A 26,607-nucleotide genomic window follows, 5' to 3' on the forward strand; every position below is an offset into this window, starting at 1 on the left:
AGGAGCGCTCCACCCCCTTCGTCGGATTTTTTTGTTGTGAGAAAATGGCCGAACGCGTGGAGCAGCGTTACTGCATTAAATTCTGCCAGAAACTTGGCGACAGCCAGGCAGAAACTATTCTAAAAATCCAAACAGCTTTCGGAGATGAAGCCATGAGCAGCACACGGATTAAGGAGTGGTACAACCGGTTTAAAGACGGGCACGTAACGGTGGAGAGCGAGCCGCGCTCCGGTCGGCCATCAACGAGCCGAAATGACGAGATCGTTTCCAAAGTGCACGCTGTGATTATGCGGGATCGTCGCTTGACTGTCCGAGAAATTGCTGAGGAAGTGGACATTGGCAAGACTTCGGCACATTCCATCATAACGGACGATTTGGGAATGAAACGAGTGGCGGCGAAGTTCGTGCCGAGGTTGCTGACGGCGGAGCAAAAGCACCTCCGTGTGGAAGTCTCACAGGACATGCTGGACTCCATTGACACTGATCCCAGCTTTATGGACACTATAATCACCGGAGATGAGTCCTGGGTGTACAGGTACGACCCGGAAACCAAATTTCAGTCGTCACAGTGGAAGCATTCCACGTCGCCAAGACCGAAGAAGGCGCGCCAAGTGCACAGCAACATCAAGGTAATGCTGTTTTTTTTGACTCCCGTGGTGTGGTACACCACGAGTACGCACCACAGGGTCAAACAGTAACAAAGGAGTATTACAGGGATGTCCTCCGTCGTCTACGTGATAGCGTGCGGCGCAAGAGACCGGAGTTGTGGGCCGGAGGAAATTGGCGCCTCCGCCACGACAACGCGCCAGCTCATTCCTCTCATTTAATTCAGACTTATTTGACCAAAAACCAGACTCTGGTGGTTCAACAGGCGCCTTACTCCCCTGACATGGCCCCTTGTGACTTTTGGCTCTTCCCAAAACTTAAAATACCATTAAAAGGAACCCGATTTGAGACAAGAGAGGACATTATGGCTGCGACGACGGCGGAGCTGCGCGCCATCCCGAAAAAGGCATTTTTGGAATGCTTCCAACAGTGGCGACAATGCTGGGAGAAGTGTGTGGAGTCCCAAGGAGAGTACTTCGAGGGTGATTAGGTTTCCAACCCTCCAGGTAAGCCAGTTTTTTTTTTCCCAGCCAATGGTCCGATACTTTTCGGACAGACCTCGTACTTGACTGCCACCTGCTGACCACTGCCACCTGCTGGCTATGTCTGGGCTTGTTGCAAGGAATAATCTTATCACATCCATAATGGGAATTAGGAGCAGGTAGTTTTTAAGTTGCATGTAGTCTGAAATGAGGTTGGTTGTCTGTTTCTGGAGGCCACCAGCGCATCAGAGCAGCTGATTAATGAGATGCACAACAATCAACATATTAGTACATGTGCAAGTAACATAGAAATGTGGACCACACCAACGGTTAACACCATCTTCCAATTAAAGGCATGAAACATAATAAAAATCTTTACATAAAACCACAATAAAACATACTGTGATAAAACATGATCCGAGAAGTCTGACAGTAAAGATACAGTAGGAAACCAGGAGATTACCATCAGAGCCTGCAGCTTGATCCTACAGCATGGAAACAGTCTCAGTGTGCAAAGGCAGAGTGACAGCTGACCCCAAAACAGATGTTGGAGTCAAACTCTGATTCTGAACATGCCCTGGTTCAACTGGTAACGAAACAGTCGACAGTTGGCGATACGCAGGGCAGCGCAGGCTGTTTTGGAAAGGTCACTGGGCAACCAAGGTTTTGTTCGATGCCACGTTCCTGTGCTGCGGCGAAACTCACGAATATAATCAAAACTGGTACCTGTGCACATAACAAACAACATCATTACTCTTTCAAACATCCATACTTCCAAAAGAACATTACAAAAATATATATATCATCAGCACACAAATGTTCACGGACATCTTTGGGGTGGCCCGCCCGACTGCTGTGCCAGGCATGCTGTCAAAACCTGAATAACTGTGTAAGGAGAAGGACTAGTGGGGGAAGCCACCAAGACACCCATGACAACCTTAGGTTGTAGGTTTCTGTGGCTGTGATTGGACAAACTGTGCATGGTACAACTTTTGTCTGCTGCCCCAACAGTTACAACATCACGGTGAAGTGGCACAGAAGCATGTTCACAAGGAGGGGAAAAAGGGTTAAATCTAGGCTCAAGTAAAACAGTAGCTGAAATTTCACATAAAAAAAAATATACCTTCCTCTGTGTCAGTCTGCCACAAAGCTGTATAACCGGTGATGCAACAGACAGAAGTTGCACAGTTTCTCCAGTCACAGCCACAGAAGCTTATCACTCTTCGTTGACTGGATGTGCTGGTGGTTTCCTGCATTAGAGAAATGTCTATGGAGTAGAAGAAGTAGCAGTAACTAGTATTTAGGCACCAGATTTTGTTCCCCACTTTAGTGGTGAATGGTCTGTTGTTGTTCCTGGATCTAAATCAAACCTTTGATCCAGCTGTATTCTGTTGAAGAGATCTGAGAATTATTTGAGCAGTAAAGGGCAGGTTGAGCTCAGTGATCTCACATCAGAATTCACAGCAATAAAGTATGAGGTACATCAAAGTCATCTTCTAGGGCCATATTTATTCTGTTTTCATTTCGTACCTCTTGGTGAGATTACACATGGGTATGGGTTTGACACACCCATTTATAGAGATCAAGTATCTTCTGTTGCAAATGTAAAAGTTTGGCTGGGGTGAAAAACTGGATGTCTTCTGATTTTATACATGTTAGACTGAAAGAAGCCTGAAATTCAGGAATGGACGTTTATTAAAATTAAATAAAATTAACCACACGAACCATGAAATATCTTGGGTTCACTACAATGAAACAGAGAAAATCTAAGATTCACCATTTGTGTGTGTGTGTTTTTTTCCTACCACCTTTGCTGATTTGGGGTTGTCATGAGAGAAAATGTAGCTGGCCTATAAAATGTGCTGTTTGCTGGAACGCTGTGTTTACTAACCTGTGTCCAGATCTCCAACGACATAGATGCTGCCTCCGATGTGCACTGCGCCATACACAAAGGAGGAACTAGCCTGGATACAGAGGCTCTGGTCATCCAGGTACATCCACCTGTACCACCGGACATGATGTGTTATAAACAGTCACAATGCAGGATAAATATTTCTTCCTGTTGCATCCACACAATTTACTGCTGAAGCTGACAGTCATTCTAAGATGATGTTGGAAATACTGATTAATAACGTCATGGTTCTTTTGCCAGTTGGAACGTGGTTCAGAGACTTTTTAGCTTCTGTAGTCATTGTGTGACAGACAGATTCCAAGCCAGGAAGTAATAAGGAACATTGTGAGAATTATAAACCAATCTCTTTATGAGATATAGAATATGTATAAACATACACAATAACAAACCGATATACTCAAACCTCAGATTCAGGAGGACCAGAGTGGGTTCCGTCATGGTCGTGGAACTGTGGACCAGCTCTTTACCCTTACAAGGATTCAGTGCATTCAGAAAGAATTCACAGTGTGCTTCACTTTTTCCACATTTTATTCTGTTACAGACTTGTTTCAAAATGGATTAATTTTTTTTCCTCAAAATTCTACACACAACACCCCATAATGACAATGTGAAAAAAGTTTTTTTTTCCCCAAATTTATTAAAAATAAAAACCTAAGAAATCACATGTACATAAGTATTCACAGCCTTTGTCATGAAGTATAAAATTGAGCTCAGGTGCATCCTGTTTCCACTGATCGTTAAGATGTTTCTACAGCTTAATTGGAGTCCACCCGGGGTAAATTCCTTTGATTGGACATACCTGTCTAGATATAAGGTCCCACAGTTGATAGTGCATGTCAGAGCACAAACCAAGCATGAAGCCAAAGGAATTGTCTGCTGCCCTCTGACACAGGATTGTTTGGAGGCACAAATCTGGGGAAGGGTACAGAAACATTTCTGCTGCTTTGCAGGACCTAATGAACCCCCTGAGATAGTCATCCTCCTTAAATGGAAGAATTTTTGATCCACCAAGACTCTTGCTAGAGCTGGCAGCCCATCTAATCTGAGCGATCGGGGGAGAAGGGCCTTAGACAGGGAGGTGACCAAGAACCTGATGGTCACTATGTCAGAGCTCCAGTATTCCTCTTTGTTGAGAGGAGAACCTTCCAGAAGGACAACCATCTCTGCAGCAATCCACCAATCAGGCCTGTATGGTAGAGTGACCAGACGGAAGCCACTCCTTAGTAAAAGGCACGTGGCAGCCTGTCTGGAGTTTGCCAAAAGGCACCTGAAGGTCTCTCAGACCATGAGAAACAAAATTCTCTGTTTTATTTCATTCCAACTGACCACCAGAGGGCGGTGCTTTAGCACCTGGATTATTATATGCACGCATGCACAGAGGTTGAGTCTTATACCAACAAAGTCATGTTAGCGGGTGTGACCTGGGTGGCGTCAGCAGCAGTATATGGGAGGATGTCACCCGGCATTCAGTCCTTTTTCCATCTCTCACATGTAGAGTAGAAGGTTGAACTTCTTTTAGATTGCTTGTCTTGCCACAGCCTCGTGTTCCAGAGCACTCTTGACCTCAAACTGGGGCGACGGTTCATCTTTCATCCGGACAAGGACCCTAAGCACACAGCCAAGACATCAAAGGAGTGGCTTCAGGACAACTCTGTGAATGTCCCTGAGTGGCCCAGCCAGAGCCCAGACCTGAATCCGACTGAATATCTCTGGAGAGATCTGAAAATGTCTGTGCACCGACGCTCCCCATCCAACCTGATGGGGCTTGAAAGTTGCTGCGAAGAGGAATGGACAAAACAGCCCAAAGACAGGTGCACCAAGCTTGTGGCATCATATTCAAGAAGACTTGAGGCTGTACACAGCAAAATCACCTGCACTAAATTAACACTGACAGTATACATATGGTCCCACACTGGGTTGGTGTAGGACCATATGTACACTGGCAGTCTGAATTTAACACTTTCAGTGTTAATTTAACACTGGTGATTTTTACAAAATTTGCTTTGTAATTGCTTTGTAATTGAGCAAAGGGTCTGAATACGTATGTACGTGTGATTTCTTAGTTTTTATTTTAAATACATTTTTTTTAAAGTGAAGCACTGTAAATACTTTCTGGATGCACTGTATTAGAAGAGTTTTGGGAGTATGACCAACCAGTCTACACGTGTTTTGTGGACTCTGAAAAGGAGTACAAGGGGTGCGCCCGGTGTCGCTGATTGTTACAGTCCTTTCTAAGGGCCCCTTCACACACAGCGCATACAACTCAGGGAGACTTACGGTGAAACAGCTCGTACGATCAATGGGCAGGCGTGCACGATGCCAGTGCAACGGTTCATGCACATGGGAACACACTGCCAGCAGCTGCACGATATGGTAACACATCATGCAGCTGCTGTCAAGAAACAATGAATAAAAAATAAAACATAAATAAAAAATAAAAATAAAACGATGCCGTGACGGTTTTGTGCATGCAGGAACATAGCAGCTTTTCACAGCTACTGCGTGATGTGGTTACACGCTGTGAATATAAATAAAAATAAATAAATTACATGCCACCTATGGGAATCAAACACACGCCAAAAGCTCTGATTGCCAGTCAGAAACTTTACCACTGAGATACGACTGATGTCCTGTAAAAGATGCGAGAAATTGCCTCATATCAGGAAGGACATAGACATATTTAAAAAAAATAAAATCACATATTGTATAAAAACACCACATTGTATTGAATCCCTCATCAAGCGGACAACAGAAATATGATCCGTCTGCTCCTCTGTAGATGACCCATGGTCAAAGACGTACAGTCATGAGATGACATGAATGATGAAGCAGTTCACTTGTCTCATGTCCACATGTACTAGTCCGGTGTGTCCAGCCAGCTGCGTGTGTGTGTGTTCTGCCTGACACGCATGTCTTGTCGATGGTGTGCCACAGCACAGACACCACGTCATGTGGAACAGAGCTCACGTGAGTTATGTGACAGTCAGATCAGCTGCTGCGTGTTCTGGACTGACGGTCCGTTTCACCCTGGGGGAAGAGTTTCAATGGGCTGCAGCGAGGGAGCGCACGCACGCGGCAGCCCACAGCAGATATCGCCACAATGATATATGCTGTCTTAGTTGGGACTCTGGCAAGGGCGGTCGCATCTCCTCCTCTCTTTCTGTGTTTCTCTATCTCTGCCCAACCTTCAAAAGTCCTAACTTCACCAGACTGTGAATTCTTTGAACTATATTTGGAATAACCATGGAATTGATCAGCTGGTCTCTGAACGCTACTGACACCATCTTTTCAACAAGGAAATCAGGGCTGGGGGACCCTACGTGCCTAGATGGAACCTATCCTGCGAGCTATGTTCTCGACGCCTGGGAGAAGTGGCACGTTGCATGCTTGGCACCACTCTCCATGGAAGACGTTGAGGATTTATTCTTATTTGCTTTTATGGCAGGAGAGCTTTTGCTGATTAGGCGGTACCCCGACTGCTACCAAAACCACAACCCCACACCTGTCCGTCATGATTAATGATGTGGGCAAGGTGGTACAATCTCAGACTGCGTTAACTCTTGAACTTAAACACAAATTGTAAATCATCTCAGAGCAAATGTCTGCCTTGCAAAAGAGTTGATGTTGGAGACCAGTGAATATTCACAATTGGATCTGGACAGTTAAAGAGAGGCCATACTGGAACTCTGTGCTTCTCTGCTTAACCCAAACATGGCAGCCTTATCAGCTACTGAAGGTTAAAATGCCCCATTTGTTTTCCTCCAGAAGAATTTTCAATGGCCTTGGTTTAGCATCTCCCTCCTTTTCATTTGCCCTCCCTTACAGTCTGCGGTCGTCAAGGCCACTCCAGACTCTACGCATACACAGACAGAGACTGATATGACCTCATCTGCACACATGATGCACGCCCCCCCCCCCACCCCTACCCCTTTCCTTGTGTTTCTATCCCCACCCCCTACCCTGGCCTCCACTCTGCCACTCCCCCCAAGATCGGCCACATGGCGGAAATGCTGCTGCAGCCCAAACACACTCATTGCCTCAATTCGGATGATGGACTGTTTCCATCTGATGGAAAGTTTAGCGTACATAAAAAAATCAAATGTACATGTGCAGTTGTTTTAATTCTGATGTGTGCCATTATTACGTTTAACTAGTAATAACTGTGGATTAATTGCTTTGTTTTTGTTTGAGGTAAATGGTATGAAGATGAATTGCCCTTTTAGGGATCAATAAAGTTGTCTGAATCTTGAATATGTTTTTATTTATGTCCACATGATGACAGCAAGCAAGACACATGGGCGTCACAGTGGGCAGTTGTTTGTCCATGTCCATCCAAACACAGTAGGTGTTGTCCAGCTGGGATGTCCAGATCCACAGATCTCCACAGCCGCTTCAGTGAGAGGACACACCTCTTGTCAATTCAGCGCACACACCAAAGCCACACTCGTAGGGAACTAAGACAAATTTCACTGTCAGCATGACAGTGATTGTCTGCAGACTGTTTTTGTGCTAAGAGTGCGAAGAGCCACACATTTTCTAAGTTAGAGAGAAACTAGTCATGCAGTACCACTTTTTAGGGGTTTTCAAGTATGACAAATCATTTGGTGCAGTTGTTTTGATGATAAAACATTCCTGTTACCATGTTTATGAAACATGGTTACTTAGTTTATGGAATATTAATGTCCATGTATTTTGTATTCTTTCAGGAAAGACGCTGCAAAGCTGGAAGGATCATCATTAAAAGCATGGAACTCTTCAGTTACCAGATATTATACTAGACAAGTTTAAAGAACCTGGGTGCAATACTTCATTCCATATCTGATTGCGTATTTTCAGGTTGAGATCCTTGGAGGATAATATCATCAGAGAGTAGCCATGTCTGAAAAGAAGTGTGTCATTTGCAACAAGGGTGCAACCTCAAGTAGGAGATTAATTAACAATCCTGATATGGTTGATGAACGTGTATCATGTTGTAAAGAGCAGCTGGACCTATGTCAAATTAAAATGAAACAGCTTCATGATCACTTATTCAGTATGAGTGAATCTGAACGCAACTTGGTGAATTACCACAGTGATTGTCGGAAACCCATTGTCAATAAGAACATGATCGAACGACTCCGATGTAAGAGAGACCCATCTGATTCCCCTGCATGTGCTGTGCAAGGGCCTGGCCATCCTTCAACTTACAAAGACTCTAGCTGGCTTAAAAGGACAAAATCTATTCCAAAGGCAGAAGTATGTTTGTTCTCTAGCTGCAGGTTCTGCCCTAATGACAATACAGAACCACTCCACTGTATTTTCTCAAACAGGATGGGTGAAAATTTCCTCCAGATAAAGCTGAAAACTAATGATGATCATGTCCGTACTTGCATATCAGATTTGGAAGATTCAGGCAATGCATCTGCACTTGAAAGGTATTACCACAGAAAATGCTTGTGCTCTGCTCAGTGCACCTTGACCCCAAAAGAATATGGTAATGCTGAGCTCATTCGTTCTGCCTGTCATGAACAATTGATCCACTCTGTTGAAAACACTCTCACTGACAATGAGGCTTCCCACAATATGGCTGAAGTCAATGATGCATACTTGTCGATTTTGACGAGATATCAAGTAGAGACAAATGAGACGAAAAACTACCGCAAACATCTGAAAAAGCTGATTTCAGATTGCCTCCCCAGTGCCCAGTTCATCAAATCTTTACGGAGGAATGAGCGTAGGCGAACTCGCTCAGTTCCTCCTACAATACCTTGAACAAGTAGAGAGTCTTCTGCAGCTTATCAGTGCCTGTCGCTCTGGTGACTGGGAATGTTATCTGGCTGCACTAGAGAATCAGATCAAGTATTTTTTCACGCTTGATCTCTTGAATTATGCTCGAATCATGCCAGTCCATCTCGCTCAAATGAACGCCCTAGAAGAAGATGATCTAGCTACATGGGAAGCACTGAAGGCTGGTGATTTTGTTGTGGCAAAATCAGAGATCCCCTTCACTCACCTGTTCACTGACCAGACACTTGAGCAAGAAATCAAGATGTTGAAGCAAAATGGTGGTATGGTTGGTCTGAGTCAAAATGAAGCAGCTCTGGATCAGCTTGCTACCATGACACTTCACCTAACTCGTGGTGCAGCAGTTCCTAAACAGCTTCCCAAAATTGTCGAAGTCTTCTGAGCGAAGTGAACACTATCAACTCTCAGGAGCAATTGCAATCAGGATGAGAGAAAATGCTGGCAAACTACGTCACTGCATTGAACTACACTGTGAAGGCAATCCTTTCACAGTGGAGACTTCCTTGAAGAACCTGGTATCGTCAGCTCTTGTGAAAGAGAATGCAAAGGATGACATTCTGCATTTTCTGGAGAAGGGACAGAAGCAGTCTGAACAGTTCATCAATGACAGATTGCTGCCAAACTCAACTCTTTCCATTTGGGATCCAATGCGACAGCTCAAGATAAAGACGTTTTCAAATTGGATGGATAAAACTAAAGTCCGTGTAGGTGACAAGGTCATCAAGCTGCATGAGGAGCGTGAACTTCTAGGCAGATTTCTCATTATCCAAGATAGCCAACCTGAGCTGGTACCAAAACTCCAGGAAATGATTGGCGAATACGAGAGGTCTGTCATGCCATGTTCTCTTTGTTCTGTTGGTGGCTCTCTTTACATCCCAGCTGACAAGTCAAGCCTGATGCACGCCGTTGAAGGAGCTACTTCTGAAACCATGCATGAAACGGATCCAGTTTCATCTGCCAGTCAGACCAATACTCAGGCTTATGTTGCACCACCCTAAGTTCTCATTGTTGATGCAATGGCCGTACTTCAGAGCATGAAGAAAACGTCAGTGATGCTGAAGCTCAGTGACCTCCAAGAGGCATTCATCAAGCGTATTGAGGTCATGATGGTTGGCTACACTGAGGGACGAGTGGTGTTTGATCATTACCAAGAGCAGTCTCTAAAAAACAAGACACATCAAAAGAGAGCAGTGACATCCACAGATTTTCGAATCCATGCAGAAATGAAACTAACGATGTCTCTCAAGGAGCTTCTGTCTTCCTCAAAGACCAAGGCCAGTCTTACATATATGTTTGCTCAAGCCTTGTTGCAGTATTTCTCGAGCTGGGACACATTCAAGCTGGTTGTTGTGTATGATTCTAAGATCAAGAGCAACAACTTTGAGGAAGAACATTCGCATGAAGAGGCTGACACACTGATACCCCACCAAGTCCTTGCTTCTATAGCTGAGACTGACTGGCAGGATGTGTATGTTTGGTCACCAGATACCGATGTGTTGACAATGCTGCTCGATCTGGCCTCTTGTGGATACCACTCATCTCAAGTTTCTAACCGGAAAAGCCACAAAATACAGAGAAATAGATGCACTAGAGCGAGTATGAGTGATCGGTCGTCAGAAGTGCCAAGGTCTGATTGGACTCCACAACTTCTCTGGTGCTGATTGGGGAGGCAAGGTTGTGGGCATCACAAAGAAAACTTGTGTCAGTGCGTACATGAAACTCGACGGTGACAACCCCATTGTTGAGTGCTTCCAAGAGCTTGGCAAAAGTGTTCTGCCAGCTAAGTTGGTGAATGGTGATCTTCCAGAACAGGTCAAGGCTTTGGAGAGATTTGTATGCCAGGTATATTCCTCGTCAGGACCATTCACCCTACCAGCTCTCAGATGGCAATTGTTCTGCTCAAAAAACTTAGGAGAGATGCTGCTCCCAACTCGTGCTGCACTGCTACCCCATATCCTGAAGTAAAATTATATGGCCATATGTGACAAGTCATATAGAACCAACTGCCCAGATCTTCCTGCATCCATCCATCCATCCATCCATCCATCCATTTTCTTCCGCTTTATCCGGAGTCGGGTCGTGGGGGCAGCAGCTCAAGCAAAGCCGCCCAGACCTCCCAATCCACACACACCTCCCCCAGCTCCTCCGGGGGAAGCCCAAGGCGTTCCTAAGCCAGCCGAGAGATGTAGTCCCTCCAGTGTGTCCTGGGTCTTCCCCGGGGCCTCCTCCCAATGGGACGTGCCCGGAACACCTCTCCAGCGAGGCGTCCAGGGGGCATCCGGAAAAGATGCCCGAGCCACCTCAACTGACTCCTTTCGACGTGGAGGAGCAGCGGCTCGACTCCGAGCTCCTCCCGAGTGACCAAGCTCCTCACCCTATCTCTAAGGGAGCGCCCAGCCACCCTGCGGAGGAAACTCATCTCGGCCGCTTGTACTCGCGATCTCGTTCTTTCGGTCATGAGCCAAATCTCATGACCATAGGTGAGGATCGGAACGTAGATCGATCGGTAAATCGAGAGCTTTGATTGGACTGTATCGGACTGTCCAGTGGATTTTTATTTAGCGCTGTTGTCGTGCGTTACCTGTGCTGCTCCACAGCCTGTCTAGTGGATTTTTATTTTGTTTTAGCACTGTTGTCGTGCGTTGCCTGTGCTGCTCCACAGCCTGTCCAGTGGATTTTTATTTTTATTTTATTTTTTAGCACTGTTGTTGTGCGTTACCTGTGCTGCTCCACAGCCTGTCCAGTGGATTTTTATTTTGTTTTAGCACTGTTGTGGTGCGTTACCTGTGCTGCTCCACAGCCTGTCTAGTGGATTTTTATTTTGTTTTAGCACTGTTGTCGTGCGTTACCTGTGCTGCTCCACAGCCTGTCTAGTGGATTTTTATTTTGTTTTAGCACTGTTGTCGTGCGTTACCTGTGCTGCTCCACAGCCTGTCTAGTGGATTTTTATTTTGTTTTAGCACTGTTGTCGTGCGTTACCTGTGCTGCTCCACAGCCTGTCTAGTGGATTTTTATTTTGTTTTAGCACTGTTGTTGTGCGTTACCTGTGCTGCTCCACAGCCTGTCTAGTGGATTTCTATTTTGTTTTAGCACTGTTGTCGTGCATTACCTGTGCTGCTCCACAGCCTGTCTAGTGGATTTTTATTTTGTTTTAGCACTGTTGTCGTGCGTTGCCTGTGCTGCTCCACAGCCTGTCCAGTGGATTTTTATTTTTATTTTATTTTTTAGCACTGTTGTTGTGCGTTACCTGTGCTGCTCCACAGCCTGTCCAGTGGATTTTTATTTTTATTTTATTTTTTTTAATTTTTTTTTTATTTATTTTTTTTTTAGCACTGTTGTTGTGCGTTACCTGTGCTGCTCCACAGCCTGTCTAGTGGATTTTTATTTTATTTTAGCACTGATGTCGTGCATTACCTGTGCTGCTCCACAGCCTGTCTAGTGGATTTTTATTTAGCGCTGTTGTCGTGCGTTACCTGTGCTGCTCCACAGCCTGTCTAGTGGATTTTTATTTTATTTTAGCACTGATGTCGTGCATTACCTGTGCTGCTCCACAGCCTGTCCAGTGGATTTTTATTTAGCGCTGTTGTCGTGCGTTACCTGTGCTGCTCCACAGCCTGTCCAGTGGATTTTTATTTTGTTTTAGCACTGTTGTTGTGCGTTACCTGTGCTGCTCCACAGCCTGTCTAGTGGATTTTTATTTTGTTTTAGCACTGTTGTCGTGCGTTACCTGTGCTGCTCCACAGCCTGTCTAGTGGATTTTTATTTTGTTTTAGCACTGTTGTTGTGCGTTACCTGTGCTGCTCCACAGCCTGTCTAGTGGATTTTTATTTTGTTTTAGCACTGTTGTTGTGCGTTACCTGTGCTGCTCCACAGCCTGTCTAGTGGATTTCTATTTTGTTTTAGCACTGTTGTCGTGCGTTACCTGTGCTGCTCCACAGCCTGTCTAGTGGATTTTTATTTTGTTTTAGCACTGTTGTCGTGCGTTGCCTGTGCTGCTCCACAGCCTGTCCAGTGGATTTTTATTTTTATTTTATTTTTTAGCACTGTTGTTGTGCGTTACCTGTGCTGCTCCACAGCCTGTCCAGTGGATTTTTATTTTTATTTTATTTTATTTTTTAGCACTGTTGTTGTGCGTTACCTGTGCTGCTCCACAGCCTGTCCAGTGGATTTTTATTTTTATTTTATTTTATTTTTTAGCACTGTTGTTGTGCGTTACCTGTGCTGCTCCACAGCCTGTCTAGTGGATTTTTATTTTATTTTAGCACTGATGTCGTGCATTACCTGTGCTGCTCCACAGCCTGTCTAGTGGATTTTTATTTTATTTTAGCACTGTTGTCGTGCGTTACCTGTGCTGCTCCACAGCCTGTCTAGTGGATTTTTATTTTGTTTTAGCACTGTTGTCGTGCGTTGCCTGTGCTGCTCCACAGCCTGTCCAGTGGATTTTTATTTTTATTTTATTTTTTAGCACTGTTGTTGTGCGTTACCTGTGCTGCTCCACAGCCTGTCTAGTGGATTTTTATTTTATTTTAGCACTGTTGTTGTGCGTTACCTGTGCTGCTCCACAGCCTGTCTAGTGTCGGATTCCCTGTTTGGGAATCCGCTAGCTTAGCATAGCTACTAGCTCTTAGCCGTTTTAGCATGGCGGCTTCTCCTGTCTCTCCCGTACTTTTCTGCTCTGGGTGTGAAATGTTTAGTTATTCCTCGGCCTCTTTTAGCAGTAACGGTACATGTAATAAGTGCAGCTTATTCGTAGCTTTGGAGGCCAGGCTGGGCGAATTGGAGGCTCGGCTCCGCACCGTGGAAAATTCTACAGCTAGCCAGGCCCCTGTAGTCGGTGCGGACCAAGGTAGCTTAGCCGCCGTTAGTTCCCCCCTGGCAGACCCCGTGCAGTCGGGAAGGCAGGCTGACTGGGTGACTGTGAGGAGGAAGCGTAGCCCTAAACAGAAGCCCCGTGTACACCGTCAACCCGTTCACATCTCTAACCGTTTTTCCCCACTCGACGATACACTCGCCGAGGATCAAACTCTGGTTATTGGCGACTCTGTTTTGAGAAATGTGAAGTTAGCGACACCAGCAACCATTGTCAATTGTCTTCCGGGGGCCAGAGCAGGCGACATCGAAGGACATTTGAAATTGCTGGCTAAGGCTAAGCGTAAATTTGGTAAGATTGTAATTCACGTCGGCAGTAATGACACTCGGTTACGCCAATCGGAGGTCACTAAAATTAACATTGAATCGGTGTGTAACTTTGCAAAAACAATGTCGGACTCTGTTGTTTTCTCTGGGCCCCTCCCCAATCAGACCGGGAGTGACATGTTTAGCCGCATGTTCTCCTTGAATTGCTGGCTGTCTGAGTGGTGTCCAAAAAATGAGGTGGGCTTCATTGATAATTGGCAAAGCTTCTGGGGAAAACCTGGTCTTGTTAGGAGAGACGGCATCCATCCCACTTTAGAGGGAGCAGCTCTCATTTCTAGAAATCTGGCCAATTTTTTGGGATCCTCCAAACTGTGACTGTCTAGCGTTGGGACCAGGAGGCAGAGCTGTGGTCTTATACACCTCTCTGCAGCTTCTCTCCCCCTGCCATCCCCCTATTACCCCATCCCCGTAGAGACGGTGCCTGCTCCCAGACCACCAATAACTAGCAAAAATCTATTTAAGCATAAAAATTCAAAAAGAAAAAATAATATAGCACCTTCAATTGCACCACAGACTAAAACAGTTAAATGTGGTCTATTAAACATTAGGTCTCTTTCTTCTAAGTCCCTGTTGGTAAATGATATAATAATTGATCAACGTATTGATTTATTCTGCCTAACAGAAACTTGGTTACAGCAGGATGAATATGTTAGTTTAAATGAGTCAACACCCCCGAGTCACACTAACTGTCAGAATGCTCGTAGCACGGGCCGGTGCGGAGGATTAGCAGCAATCTTCCATTCCAGCTTATTAATTAATCAAAAACCTAGACAGAGCTTTAATTCATTTGAAAGCTTGTATCTTAGTCTTCTCCATCCAAATTGGAAGTCCCAAAAACCAGTTTTATTTGTTATTATCTATCGTCCACCTGGTCGTTACTGTGAGTTTCTCTGTGAATTTTCAGACCTTTTGTCTGACTTAGTGCTTAGCTCAGATAAGATAATTATAGTGGGCGATTTTAACATCCACACAGATGCTGAGAATGACAGCCTCAACACTGCATTTAATCTATTATTAGACTCTATCGGCTTTGCTCAAAAAGTAAATGAGTCCACCCACCACTTTAATCATATTTTAGATCTTGTTCTGACTTATGGTATGGAAATAGAAGACTTAACAGTATTCCCTGAAAACTCCCTTTTGTCTGATCATTTTTTAATAACATTTACATTTACCCTGATGGACTACCCTGCAGTGGGGAATAAGTTTCATTACACTAGAAGTCTTTCAGAAAGCGCTGTAACTAGGTTTAAGGATATGATTCCTTCTTTATGTTCTCTAATGTCATATACCAACACAGAGCAGAGTAGCTACCTAAACTCTGTAAGGGAGTTAGAGTATCTTGTCAATAGTTTTACATCCTCATTGAAGACAACTTTGGATGCTGTAGCTCCTCTGAAAAAGAGAGCTTTAAATCAGAAGTGTCTGACTCTGTGGTATAACTCACAAACTCGTAGCTTAAAGCAGATAACCCGTAAGTTGGAGAGGAAATGGCGTCTCAATAATTTAGAAGATCTTCACTTAGCCTGGAAAAAGAGTTTGTTGCTCTATAAGAAAGCCCTTCGTGAAGCTAGGACATCTTTCTACTCATCACTAATTGAAGAAAATAAGAACAACCCCAGGTTTCTTTTCAGCACTGTAGCCAGGCTGACAAAGAGTCAGAGCTCTATTGAGCTGAGTATTCCATTAACTTTAACTAGTAATGACTTCATGACTTTCTTTGCTAACAAAATTTTGACTATTAGAGAAAAAATTACTCATAACCATCCCAAAGATGTATCGTTATCTTTGGCTGCTTTCAGTGATGCCGGTATTTGGTTAGACTCTTTCTCTCCGATTGTTCTGTCTGAGTTATTTTCATTAGTTACTTCATCCAAACCATCAACATGCTTATTAGACCCCATTCCTGCCAGGCTGCTCAAGGAAGTCCTACCATTATTTAATGCTTCAATCTTAAATATGATCAATCTATCTTTGTTAGTTGGTTATGTACCACAGGCCTTTAAGGTGGCAGTAATTAAACCATTACTTAAAAAGCCATCACTTGACCCAGCTATCTTAGCTAATTATAGGCCAATCTCCAACCTTCCTTTTCTCTCAAAGATTCTTGAGAGGGTAGTTGTAAAACAGCTAACTGATCACCTGCAGAGGAATGGTCTATTTGAAGAGTTTCAGTCAGGTTTTAGAATTCATCATAGTACAGAAACAGCATTAGTGAAGGTTACAAATGATCTTCTTATGGCTTCGGACAGTGGACTTATCTCTGTGCTTGTTCTGTTGGACCTCAGTGCTGCTTTTGATACTGTTGACCATAAAATTTTATTACAGAGATTAGAGCATGTCATAGGTATTAAAGGCATTGCGCTGCGGTGGTTTGAATCATATTTGTCTAATAGATTACAGTTTGTTCATGTAAATGGGGAATCTTCTTCACAGACTAAAGTTAATTATGGAGTTCCACAAGGTTCTGTGCTAGGACCAATTTTATTCACTTTATACATGCTTCCCTTGGGCAGTATTATTAGACAGTATTGCTTAAATTTTCATTGTTACGCAGATGATATCCAGCTTTATCTATCCATGAAGCCAGAGGATACGCACCAATTAGCTAAACTGCAGGATTGTCTTACAGACATAAAGACATGGATGACCTCTAATTTCCTGCTTTTAAACTCAGATAAAACTGAAGTTATTGTACTTGGCCCCACAAATCTTAGAAGCATGGTGTCTAACCAGATCGTTACTCTGGATGGCATTTCCCTGATCTCTAGTAATACTGTGAGAAATCTTGGAGTTATTTTTGATCAGGATATGTCATTCAAAGCGCATATTAAACAAATATGTAGGACTGCCTTTTTGCATTTACGCAATATCTCTAAAATCAGAAAGGTCTTGTCTCAGAGTGATGCTGAAAAACTAATTCATGCATTTGTTTCCTCTAGGCTGGACTATTGTAATTCATTATTATCAGGTTGTCCTAAAAGTTCCCTAAAAAGCCTTCAGTTGGTTCAGAATGCTGCAGCTAGAGTACTGACGGGGACTAGCAGGAGAGAGCATATCTCACCCGTGTTGGCCTCCCTTCATTGGCTTCCTGTTAATGCTAGAATAGAATTTAAAATTCTTCTTCTTACTTATAAGGTTTTGAATAATCAGGTCCCATCTTATCTTAGGGACCTCATAGTACCATATTACCCCATTAGAGCGCTTCACTCTCAGACTGCGGGCTTACTTGTAGTTCCTAGGGTTTGTAAGAGTAGAATGGGAGGCAGAGCCTTCAGCTTTCAGGCTCCTCTCCTGTGGAACCAGCTCCCAATTCAGATCAGGGAGACAGATACCCTCTCTACTTTTAAGATTAGGCTTAAAACTTTCCTTTTCGCTAAGGCTTATAGTTAGGGCTGGATCGGGTGACCCTGGACCATCCCTTGGTTATGTTGCTTTAGACATAGACTGTGTTTCATAATTATTGTATGGCCTTGCCTTGCAATGTGGAGCGCCTTGGGGCAACTGTTTGTTGTGATTTGGCGCTATACAAGAAAAAAGTTGATTGATTGAGTTGATTGAAGATCTTCCTGCAATTGAAGATAATGGTTGGCAGTTGGACAAAGGTGTCTTCATGCCAGTGCGATGCCTCACAATGCCTGCCCCTCGCGCCGTGATCGAGCTCACCAAATGTGCGTGCAAGGCACGTCGTAGGGGCAGGTGCCGCAAAAACGGCCTTCCCTGTACACCTTTCTGCAAGTGTTTTGCCACAGACTGTACGAATACCGCCAAGGATATACATGAGGATGAAGATGATGACTAGTGTGACGTACATTTAGACAATCAATATATTTGGTTCCAAGTTTGGACTTTATATTGTTATATTGTTATTTGTATTGATATTCAAGTGTATTACGTGTATTAAACACCTGGAATATTTAACGTTTTGCTCTGAATGTCATGGTAGAACGGTCCAATCACAAAAATGACTGCACCAAACGTTTTGTCATACTTGAAAACCCCTAAAAAGTGGTACTGCACGACTAGGTTCTCTCTAACTTGATAGTGACCTCGAATTCTGGCGTTACGGGACACTCGAAATTGATAATTATCACCGAAATGCATTAAAACTACTTCCGGTCGCTACTACAGTATTATAAATGGAATCGTGTCCCTCAAAACCCCTAAAATGACCTTAAAATCATGAAAATCCCATCATTATTACCAAAGATAGGTGCCGAGGCAGTCCGGGAGACACCCGTGGACCAAAAAGCCCCTCCCCAGAGGGGGGTTGAGGGGTGAGAAAATTTGCTCCCCGCCATTTTTGGATAGGCCGGTCCCAAATCAACCCAATAGAGCAAAAAAAAAAAAAAATCAATTTTAGCATAAAAATCCTACAGGAGCTGTTTTGGTGACATAGCATACCATACTAATACAAGAGGACAGGGTGAGAAGCTCGACTATCCGGAAAGCACTCGGAGAAGGGTCGCTGCTTCGTCACATTGAAAGGAACCCCCTAGAGAGGACTTCTAGACACGTCCAACTGGGAGGAGGCCCCAGAGAAGACCCAGGACACACGGGAAGGATTATACACCCCCAATTCCAATGAAGTTGGGACATTGTGTAAAATGTAAATAAAAACAGAATACAATGATTTTCAAATCCTCTTCAACATATATTCAATTGAATACACCAGAAAGACAAGATATTTAATGTTCAAACTGATAAACCTCATTGTTTTTGTGCAAATATTTGCTCATTTTGAAATGGAGGCCTGCAACACGTTTCAAAAAAGCTGGGACAGTGGTATGTTTACCACTGTGTTACATCACCTTTCCTTCTAACAACACTCAATAAGCGTTTGGGAACTGAGGACACTAATTGCTGAAGCTTTGTAGGTGGAATTCTTTCCCATTCTTGCTTGATGTATGACTTCAGTTGTTCAACAGTCCGGGGTCTCCGCTGTCATATTTTGCACTTCATAATGCGCCACACATTTTCAATGGGGAAGGGGTCTGGACTGCAGGCAGGCCAGTCTAGTACCCGCACTCTTTTATTACGAAGCCACACTGTTGTAACATGTGCAGAATGTGTCTTGGCATTGTCTTGCTGAAATAAGCAAGGACGTCCCAGAAAAAGACGTTACTTGGATGGCAGCATGTGTTGCTCCAAAACCTGGATGTACCTTTCAGCATTGATGGTGCCATCACAAATGTGTAAGTTGCCCATGCCATGGACACTAACACCCCCATACCATCACAGATGCTGGCTTTTGAACTTTGCGCTGGTAACAATCTGGATGGTCTTTTTCCTCTTTTGTCCGGAGGACACGACATCCATGATTTACAAAAACAATTTGAAATGTGGACTCATCAGACCACAGCACACTTTCCCACTTTATGTCTGTCCATTTGAAATGGACTTGGACCCAGAGAAGGCGATAGCGTTTCTGGATGTTGTTGATGTATGACTTTCACTTTGCATGGTAGAGTTTTAACTTGCACTTATAGATGTAGCGATGAACTGTGTTAACTGACAATGGTTTTCTGAAGTGTTCCTGAGCCCATGCAGTAAGATCCTTTACATAATGATGTCAGTTTTTCATGCAGTGCCGCCTGTGGGATCAGAGGTCACGTGCATTCAATGTTGGTTTTCGGCCTTGCCACTTACGTGTAGAAAGTTCTCCAGATTCTCTGAATCTTCTGATTATATTATGGACTGTAGATGATGGAATCCCTACATACCTTGCAACTGAATGTTTTTTTTCATGCAGCTGTTCATAAAGTGGTGATCCTCACTGCGTCTTTGCTTGTGAACGGCTGAGACTTTTGGGGATGCTCCTTTTATACCCAATCATGACACTCACCTGTTTCCAATTAGGTGTTCTTTGAGCAGTCATCAACTTTCCCAGTCTTTTGTTGCCCCATCCCAACTTTTTGAAATGTGTTACAGGCATCCATTTCAAAATAAGCAAACATTTGCACAAAAACAAAAAAAGTCTATCAGTTTGAACATTAAATATCTTGTCTTTTTGGTGTATTCAATTGAATACAGGTTGAAGAGGATTTGCAAATCATTGTATTTTGTTTTTATTTACATTTTACACAACGTCCCAACTTCATTGGAATTGGGGTTGTATTTCCCAGGTGGTTTAGCAATGTCTCAAGATCCCCAGGAAGAGTGGACTTGGCTGATGATAGGGAAGTGTGGGGTGATGGATGCTCGGTCTACTGCCACCGTGACCTGGATAAGCCGCAGAGAATAAATGAATGTGTATTCCTTGTTTTATCACCAAATTTATAGTTAGTTAAACACATGCAGATTGGCCTATCATTAAATTATCTTATGAATTTCCTGTAAGGAAATTAAAATCTGTTAAAATCTGACCAGCACAGCACAGATGGGCACATTTCAACAGAAAATGGCCCAGACTGCTAACATAGTAATGGACATTCAGAGACTGGAACCCAGGACTGAGTACCGCTGGTTTGAAAAACAGGACTCAGAAGCAGGATTTGTACAGACCTCCGCATCTCATCATGGTAGAACTCAGATTTGCAGCTGGTCATTTGTCTTTGCTCTGGATTGTCTTCCTCTTGACTTCTTACACCGCCGAACACGTAGAGCTCCTGGCCCACACCACATGCCACTGAGCCAAACCTGAGTGGGAAAATACAAAGAGTATCAAAAGTTAATTTTGGTTATCTATACAAGGAGGTGGAATACGCTTTAAAAATGCCCAAAAACTCTTAAATTAATAATGGGCAACTTCAATGCAAAGAAAGGAAGGAAGAGAGACGGAGCGGAAGAAGTAATGGGAAAACTTTGCTTCAGGACTAAGGAAGGAAAGAGACGATAAACTCATTAACCTTACATTCAGCAACAAGCTAAAAATAATCAATACTGTCTTCAAGAAAAGTGAATCCAGAAGATTGACATGGAGAACTCCAGATGGGCAAACGAAAAATGATCCAGTCAAAACCAAATATCTTTCCAGATCTGAAGTTCATCAATAAATGAACACCAGCTGTGATCACTGAACGCTTCGGTGCAAAGTGAAAACAGATGGGAAAGAATGATGCTGATGAAAGAAAAACAAAAATCAATAAAAAATGTAGCAGCAAAGAAACTTGAATTTCAGCTTTAACTCCAAAACCTCTTGCGGGCACTGGAAGACTCCCGGACAACTCTGAAGGAGTTCCAGGCGTCTATGGTTGTAGTTTGAGAAACTGTGTCTGTCGCATTACCAGTTACACAGGTTCATCATGAAGTAGAACAGAGGAGGATTTTCTTAAACATGACAAATTTCAGCTGCAGTTTGCAAGTGGGAAGCCTGAGGCTAGATTTGATCTGTTTTCTTGTTTTACAGTTGTTCGCTCTTCCACTCCAACATGGAGCTTAGCTGGGAATGGGGGAGGCTGCACAGTGCTGGAGTTCATCTTTTCATGAAAACAATGTGTTAAAGTTGCACTCCGGATGCACAGGAACATCTCTGCCATGTAGAAACACCTTTTTTAAAAAAGCTTAACTGGAAACTCCCCCACCCCCCAAATGTGTGATTTTTTTTTTTTTTTTTTTTTTTTGAGGAAAGTCAAAAAGACACAAAAATGATGTGAAACACATACAGCAGTAAAGTTCAGCACACAAAAATCAAGTATTACACAGCAATAATATATAACCAAAAATAAGAAAGAATAATGGATCTGAAGTATGTATCTTGACTGATCCTCTTTGTGCCTCTGCGGCACACCACCAACCAAAATAATATTATAATTCTATTACCTCTAGTTTTGCGCAAAACCCAATTGTCGCAATAGAAAATCGATACAGAAAACACCGCATTTCGAAAATCCTCAAGCATTTTGCACTCTGATCTCAAGTGTTTTTTTTTAGACGTGTCAACACTTTTATTCACAATCTGCCACTCTAATATTCACAGAGCGCAGAGGCTGCCTTCAGCAAACCCAGTTGTGAGTGAGAAGGCCCAAGTCTGACCACGGTGACATCAACGGAGGTCCATAGCCAACGCGGAGGTCCATAGCCAACCTCCATAGCCAACGCGGTTTCTCCTTCCCCAGAGGAGCCATGCTCCGTGAGCAGCTGAGATTCACGCTGTAGTCAGCAACCCGTAACCATGGAGATGCACAACGCTATGTGCACAAGTATGTCTATTATACTATAGTAGAGCGCGTTGCTGCCATCTACTGGAATAAAAGAGCATTGCATCATCTGCCACACTATTACAGCACATACACCCGATAATGGTGATATTTTGATAAATGCCCACGGCACCCCTGATGATCGATCACTGGGTGCATCGGGTGTATGTGCTGTAATAGTGTGGCAGATGATGTAATGCTCTTTTATTCCAGCAGATGGAAGCAAAGCGCTGTACTATAGTATGATAGACATACTTGCGCAGATAGCGTTGTGCGTCTCCACGGTTACGGGTTGCTGACTACAGCGTGAATCTCAGCTGCGTTGGCTGTGGAGGTGTGCGGGGAAGGCGGCCTGACCTCCGCTGATGTCACCGTGGTCAGACTTGGGCCTTCTCGCTCACAACTGGGTTCGCTGAAGGCAGCCTCTGCGCTCCGTGAATATTAGAGTGGCAGATTATTGTGAATAAAAGTGTCGACACATCTAAAAAAAACACTTGAGATCAGAGCGTAAAATGCTTGAGGATTTTCGAAATGCGGTGTTTTCTGTATCGATTTTCTATTGCGATAATTGGGTTTTGCGCAAAACCAGAGGTAATAGAATTATTATTTTGGTTGGTGGTGTGCCGCAGGATTTTGTAAATATAAAAAGGGTGCCGCAGCTCAAAAAAGGTTGAAAATCACTGCCCTAGGGTGCAGCGGCACCCCGGTTGAGAATCACTGTTAGTACCTCGCTTTGCTGCCATCTACTGGAATAAAAGAGCATTACATCATCTGCCACACTATTACAGCACATACATCCGATAATGGTGATATCTGATAATTGCCCACGGCACCCCTGACGATGGATCACGGCACCCCGGTTGAGAATCACTGGTTTACAGAATGTTACCTTCTCTCTTTTAGAGGACAGATGCCTGTCCACTGCTGTGTTTTTGGGTCAAAGCACTCAACAGAGTCAAACAGCTTTCCATAGGATCCTCCACCAATGGCATAGATCTTCTTATTCATAGTAGCATAGCAGCCTACCTGGAAGAAAGGAAAAAAGAAAGATTCATGTGGAGATTACAGCACAGCTGTACAACAGCTTGTGGATTTTTTGCTGAAAACTAGAAGCACTCGGAGAGCGCAAACCTCCACCAAGGCCATAGGGTCACTGATGTCACATGGAATACCCTTTGGCAAAGAAACTTATTCCACATCGTTTCACGCATCTACCGTCATGTTTCAGATTCAGTGGTTAACCCTCTGGTGTCCGAGGGCATTTTTTGGACAGTTCACTCGCCTCGCACAAATGTTTTATTATTGCTGTTAACAGCTCTCCCTGCATCCCATAATCAAGTTTTATGTCTCTTTTTTTCAGGACACCTGTACTTTCAAAATATATATGCTATAGTTGTGTTTTATAAGTGTAATACAGGTTTACAATCAGAAATAAGAAAGGAAAAAGTAAAGCGGAAAATAACTTTCCACACACATTTATTCAAAACACAGCAAACTATAATAAACAACTGTTTTGACACTTTATAAAGGTAATTCGGGCTCTTGTGTGGAAGACTGTACAACAAAAAGGTTCTACAATAAACACAAATGCACACTTTGAACAATATATACAAAATAGTCTATGCGTTGTGTTTGTCTTCATCTGTCAAGAAAGATGACTTTAAGCTTGCTTTCAGCTTGTTTTCATCTTGGAATATAATACATGCCATTGGATTAATACACACGTTGTTGGAATAAACTGAACAGTGTTTGGTACTTTCCTGGAGTGACTGAGGTCATACCGGACTTTTCCATTGCAGATGGAGAGGCCCACGGGATGAACTCAGTGGTGAAGACGATGGAATATGTCTAAGATGATTTTAAAATGACAAAGTATGATCAAATGAACTATTAATGTAATAACAGTAAGAGTTGATTAGAAAATGTATGTTACAAATAAGTAAAATGAATGATTATGTTGGGAAAGTGTCAGTACACGGACCCACAACAGGAGGAGCAAATGAACGGACAATGAAGAAAGTCAAATAACAAAGCTTTACTGTTGTGAACACGCACAACAAACACAACAAATTACAATTTTGGTCACAAGTCGAATTCCACGGTGTCGTGTGGGCAGGCTCGACGATAGGAGACGTCTGTCCAAGTCGAACCGGAACCACCCGATTTCCTCTGCCACCGAACCCCGGGAATACTGGAGCCGCCAAGTCCCGAACTCCCAGGTGATCACTGCCTCCGCTCGTCGGATCCGGTACTGCTGGCGAGGAACAGAAACAGTCAGATTTGGGTGCGGCTGCACCCAACAACACGTGGGGGTGGAAAACACCACCTCCACCTCTACTCAGAAACAACGCTGTAATGTGGGAATAAGAGTACTTATCCAAATACGTCCTTTTCAGTCTTCAGTCGTTTTACACACAAGCAACAATGGATTAATCCGTATGGCTGGCTGAGTTTGTTACCTCCTTGGTAGAGCGATATCTCGGCAATGAGGTGGAGATGCCGTCCTGCTGATATACCTCCCTGTTGATTGATATCAGCTGTCTCAGGCAATGGGTGACAGCTGTCACCCTGGCTGCTCCGGTGAGGCGGCAGCGCCCTCCGGTGCCTGGAGCCCGCACTCCAGGCAGGGCGCCCTCTGGTGGTGGTGGGCCAGCAGTACCTCCTCCTCAGCGGCCCACACAACAGGACCCCCCCCTCAACGGGCGCCTCCTGGCGCACGACCAGGCTTGTCCGGGTGGCGACGGTAGAAGTCGGCCAGGAGGGCCGGGTCCAGGATGAAGCTCTTCTTCACCCAGGAGCGTTCTTCGGGGCCGTACCCCTCCCAGTCCACCAGATACTGAAAACCCCGGCCCAACCGTCGGACGTCTAGGAGCCGGTGCACAGTCCAAGCCGGCTCGCCGTCGATGATCCAGGCAGGAGGTGGTGCCGGACCCGGAGTGCAGAGGGGTGAGGTGTGATGAGGTTTGATTCTGGAAACATGGAATACTGGATGAATCCGCAGTGAGGCCGGAAGCTGAAGCCTCACTGCGGCGGGATTGATGACCTTGAGAATTTTAAACGGACCAATGTATCGTTCTTGTAGTTTCGGGGAGTCCACTTGTAGGGGAATGTCCTTGGTGGACAACCACACTTCCTGCCCAGGACGATACGTGGGAGCCGGGGTCCGCCGCCGGTCTGCATGGGTCTTCGCCCTCGTCAGGGCCTTCAACAAAGCAGAACGGGCGGCACGCCACACCCGACGGCACTTCCGTAGGTGGGCCTGGACCGAGGGCACACCGACCTCTCCCTCAACCACCGGAAACAACGGGGGCTGATACCCCAAACACACCTCAAAAGGGGAGAGGCCGGTGGCTGATGATACTTGACTGTTGTGGGCGTACTCGATCCAGGCCAGGTGGGTACTCCAGGCCGTCGGGTGCGCGGCTGTCACACAACATAGGGTCTGCTCCATCTCTTGGTTGGCCCGTTCTGCTTGCCAGTTGGTCTGGGGGTGATACCCGGACGAGAGACTGACCGTGGCCCCCAGTTCCCGGCAGAAGCTCCTCCAGACGTGCGAGGAGAACTGGGGACCGCGATCGGAGACGATGTCTGACGGTATCCCATGCAGACGGACGACGTGGTGGACTAGGAGGTCCGCTGTCTCCTGGGCCGTAGGTAGCTTCGGGAGGGCCACGAAGTGGGCCGCCTTGGAGAATCGGTCCACTATCGTGAGGATGACGGTGTTTCCCTGGGACGGCGGAAGGCCCGTGACAAAATCCAGGCCGATGTGAGACCAGGGGCGATGAGGCACGGGCAGCTGCTGTAGCAATCCCGATGTCTTGCGGTGGTCGGCCTTGCCCCTGGCGCAGGTGGTACAGGCCTGGATGTAACCCCGGACGTCGGCCTCCAGGGACGCCCACCAGAAGCGCTGCCAGACGACTGCCACGGTTCTTCGCACCCCAGGATGACAGGAGAGCTTAGAACCGTGACAGAAGTCCAGAACCGCAGCCCTAGCTTCTGGTGGGACGTAGAGTCTATTCTTCGGCCCGGTTCCGGGGTCCGGGTTTCGTGCCAGGGCCTCCCGGACGGTCTTCTCCACGTCCCAGGTGAGGGTGGCCACGATAGTGGACTCCGGGATGATGGGATCCGGGGGATCCGACGACTCCGTTCTGACTTCATCTTCATGTACCCGGGACAAAGCGTCTGATTTTTGGTTTTTGGTCCCGGGACGGTAGGTGATCCGGAAGTCAAAACGGCCGAAGAACAGTGACCAGCGGGCTTGCCTGGGATTCAGCCGCTTGGCGGTCCTGATATACTCCAGGTTCCGGTGGTCAGTGAAAACCGTGAATGGCACGGACGTTCCCTCCAACAGATGTCTCCACTCCTCAAGAGCCTCTTTCACCGCAAGGAGTTCTCGATTGCCGACGTCATAGTTCCGTTCGGCCGGGGTCAACCTGCGGGAAAAATAGGCACACGGGTGAAGGACCTTATCGGTCTTCCCGCTCTGGGA

General features: G+C 44.9%; 1 protein-coding gene across 1 annotated transcript; it reads right to left on the reverse strand.

The window, feature by feature from the left end:
• Positions 1 to 1,103: 1,103 nt before the first annotated feature.
• LOC117506190 (gigaxonin-like) lies at positions 1,104 to 23,180 on the reverse strand (the record flags this gene model as incomplete). Its single annotated transcript, XM_034165689.1, has 4 exons — positions 1,104 to 1,814; positions 2,980 to 3,089; positions 20,485 to 20,619; positions 23,008 to 23,180. Coding segments are annotated over 4 exons (591 nt in total), but the record flags the coding sequence as incomplete, so codon positions are not given.
• Positions 23,181 to 26,607: the final 3,427 nt, after the last annotated feature.

Source organism: Thalassophryne amazonica, unplaced genomic scaffold (genome assembly GCF_902500255.1).
Source record: "Thalassophryne amazonica unplaced genomic scaffold, fThaAma1.1, whole genome shotgun sequence".
Lineage (NCBI taxonomy): Eukaryota > Metazoa > Chordata > Actinopteri > Batrachoidiformes > Batrachoididae > Thalassophryne > Thalassophryne amazonica.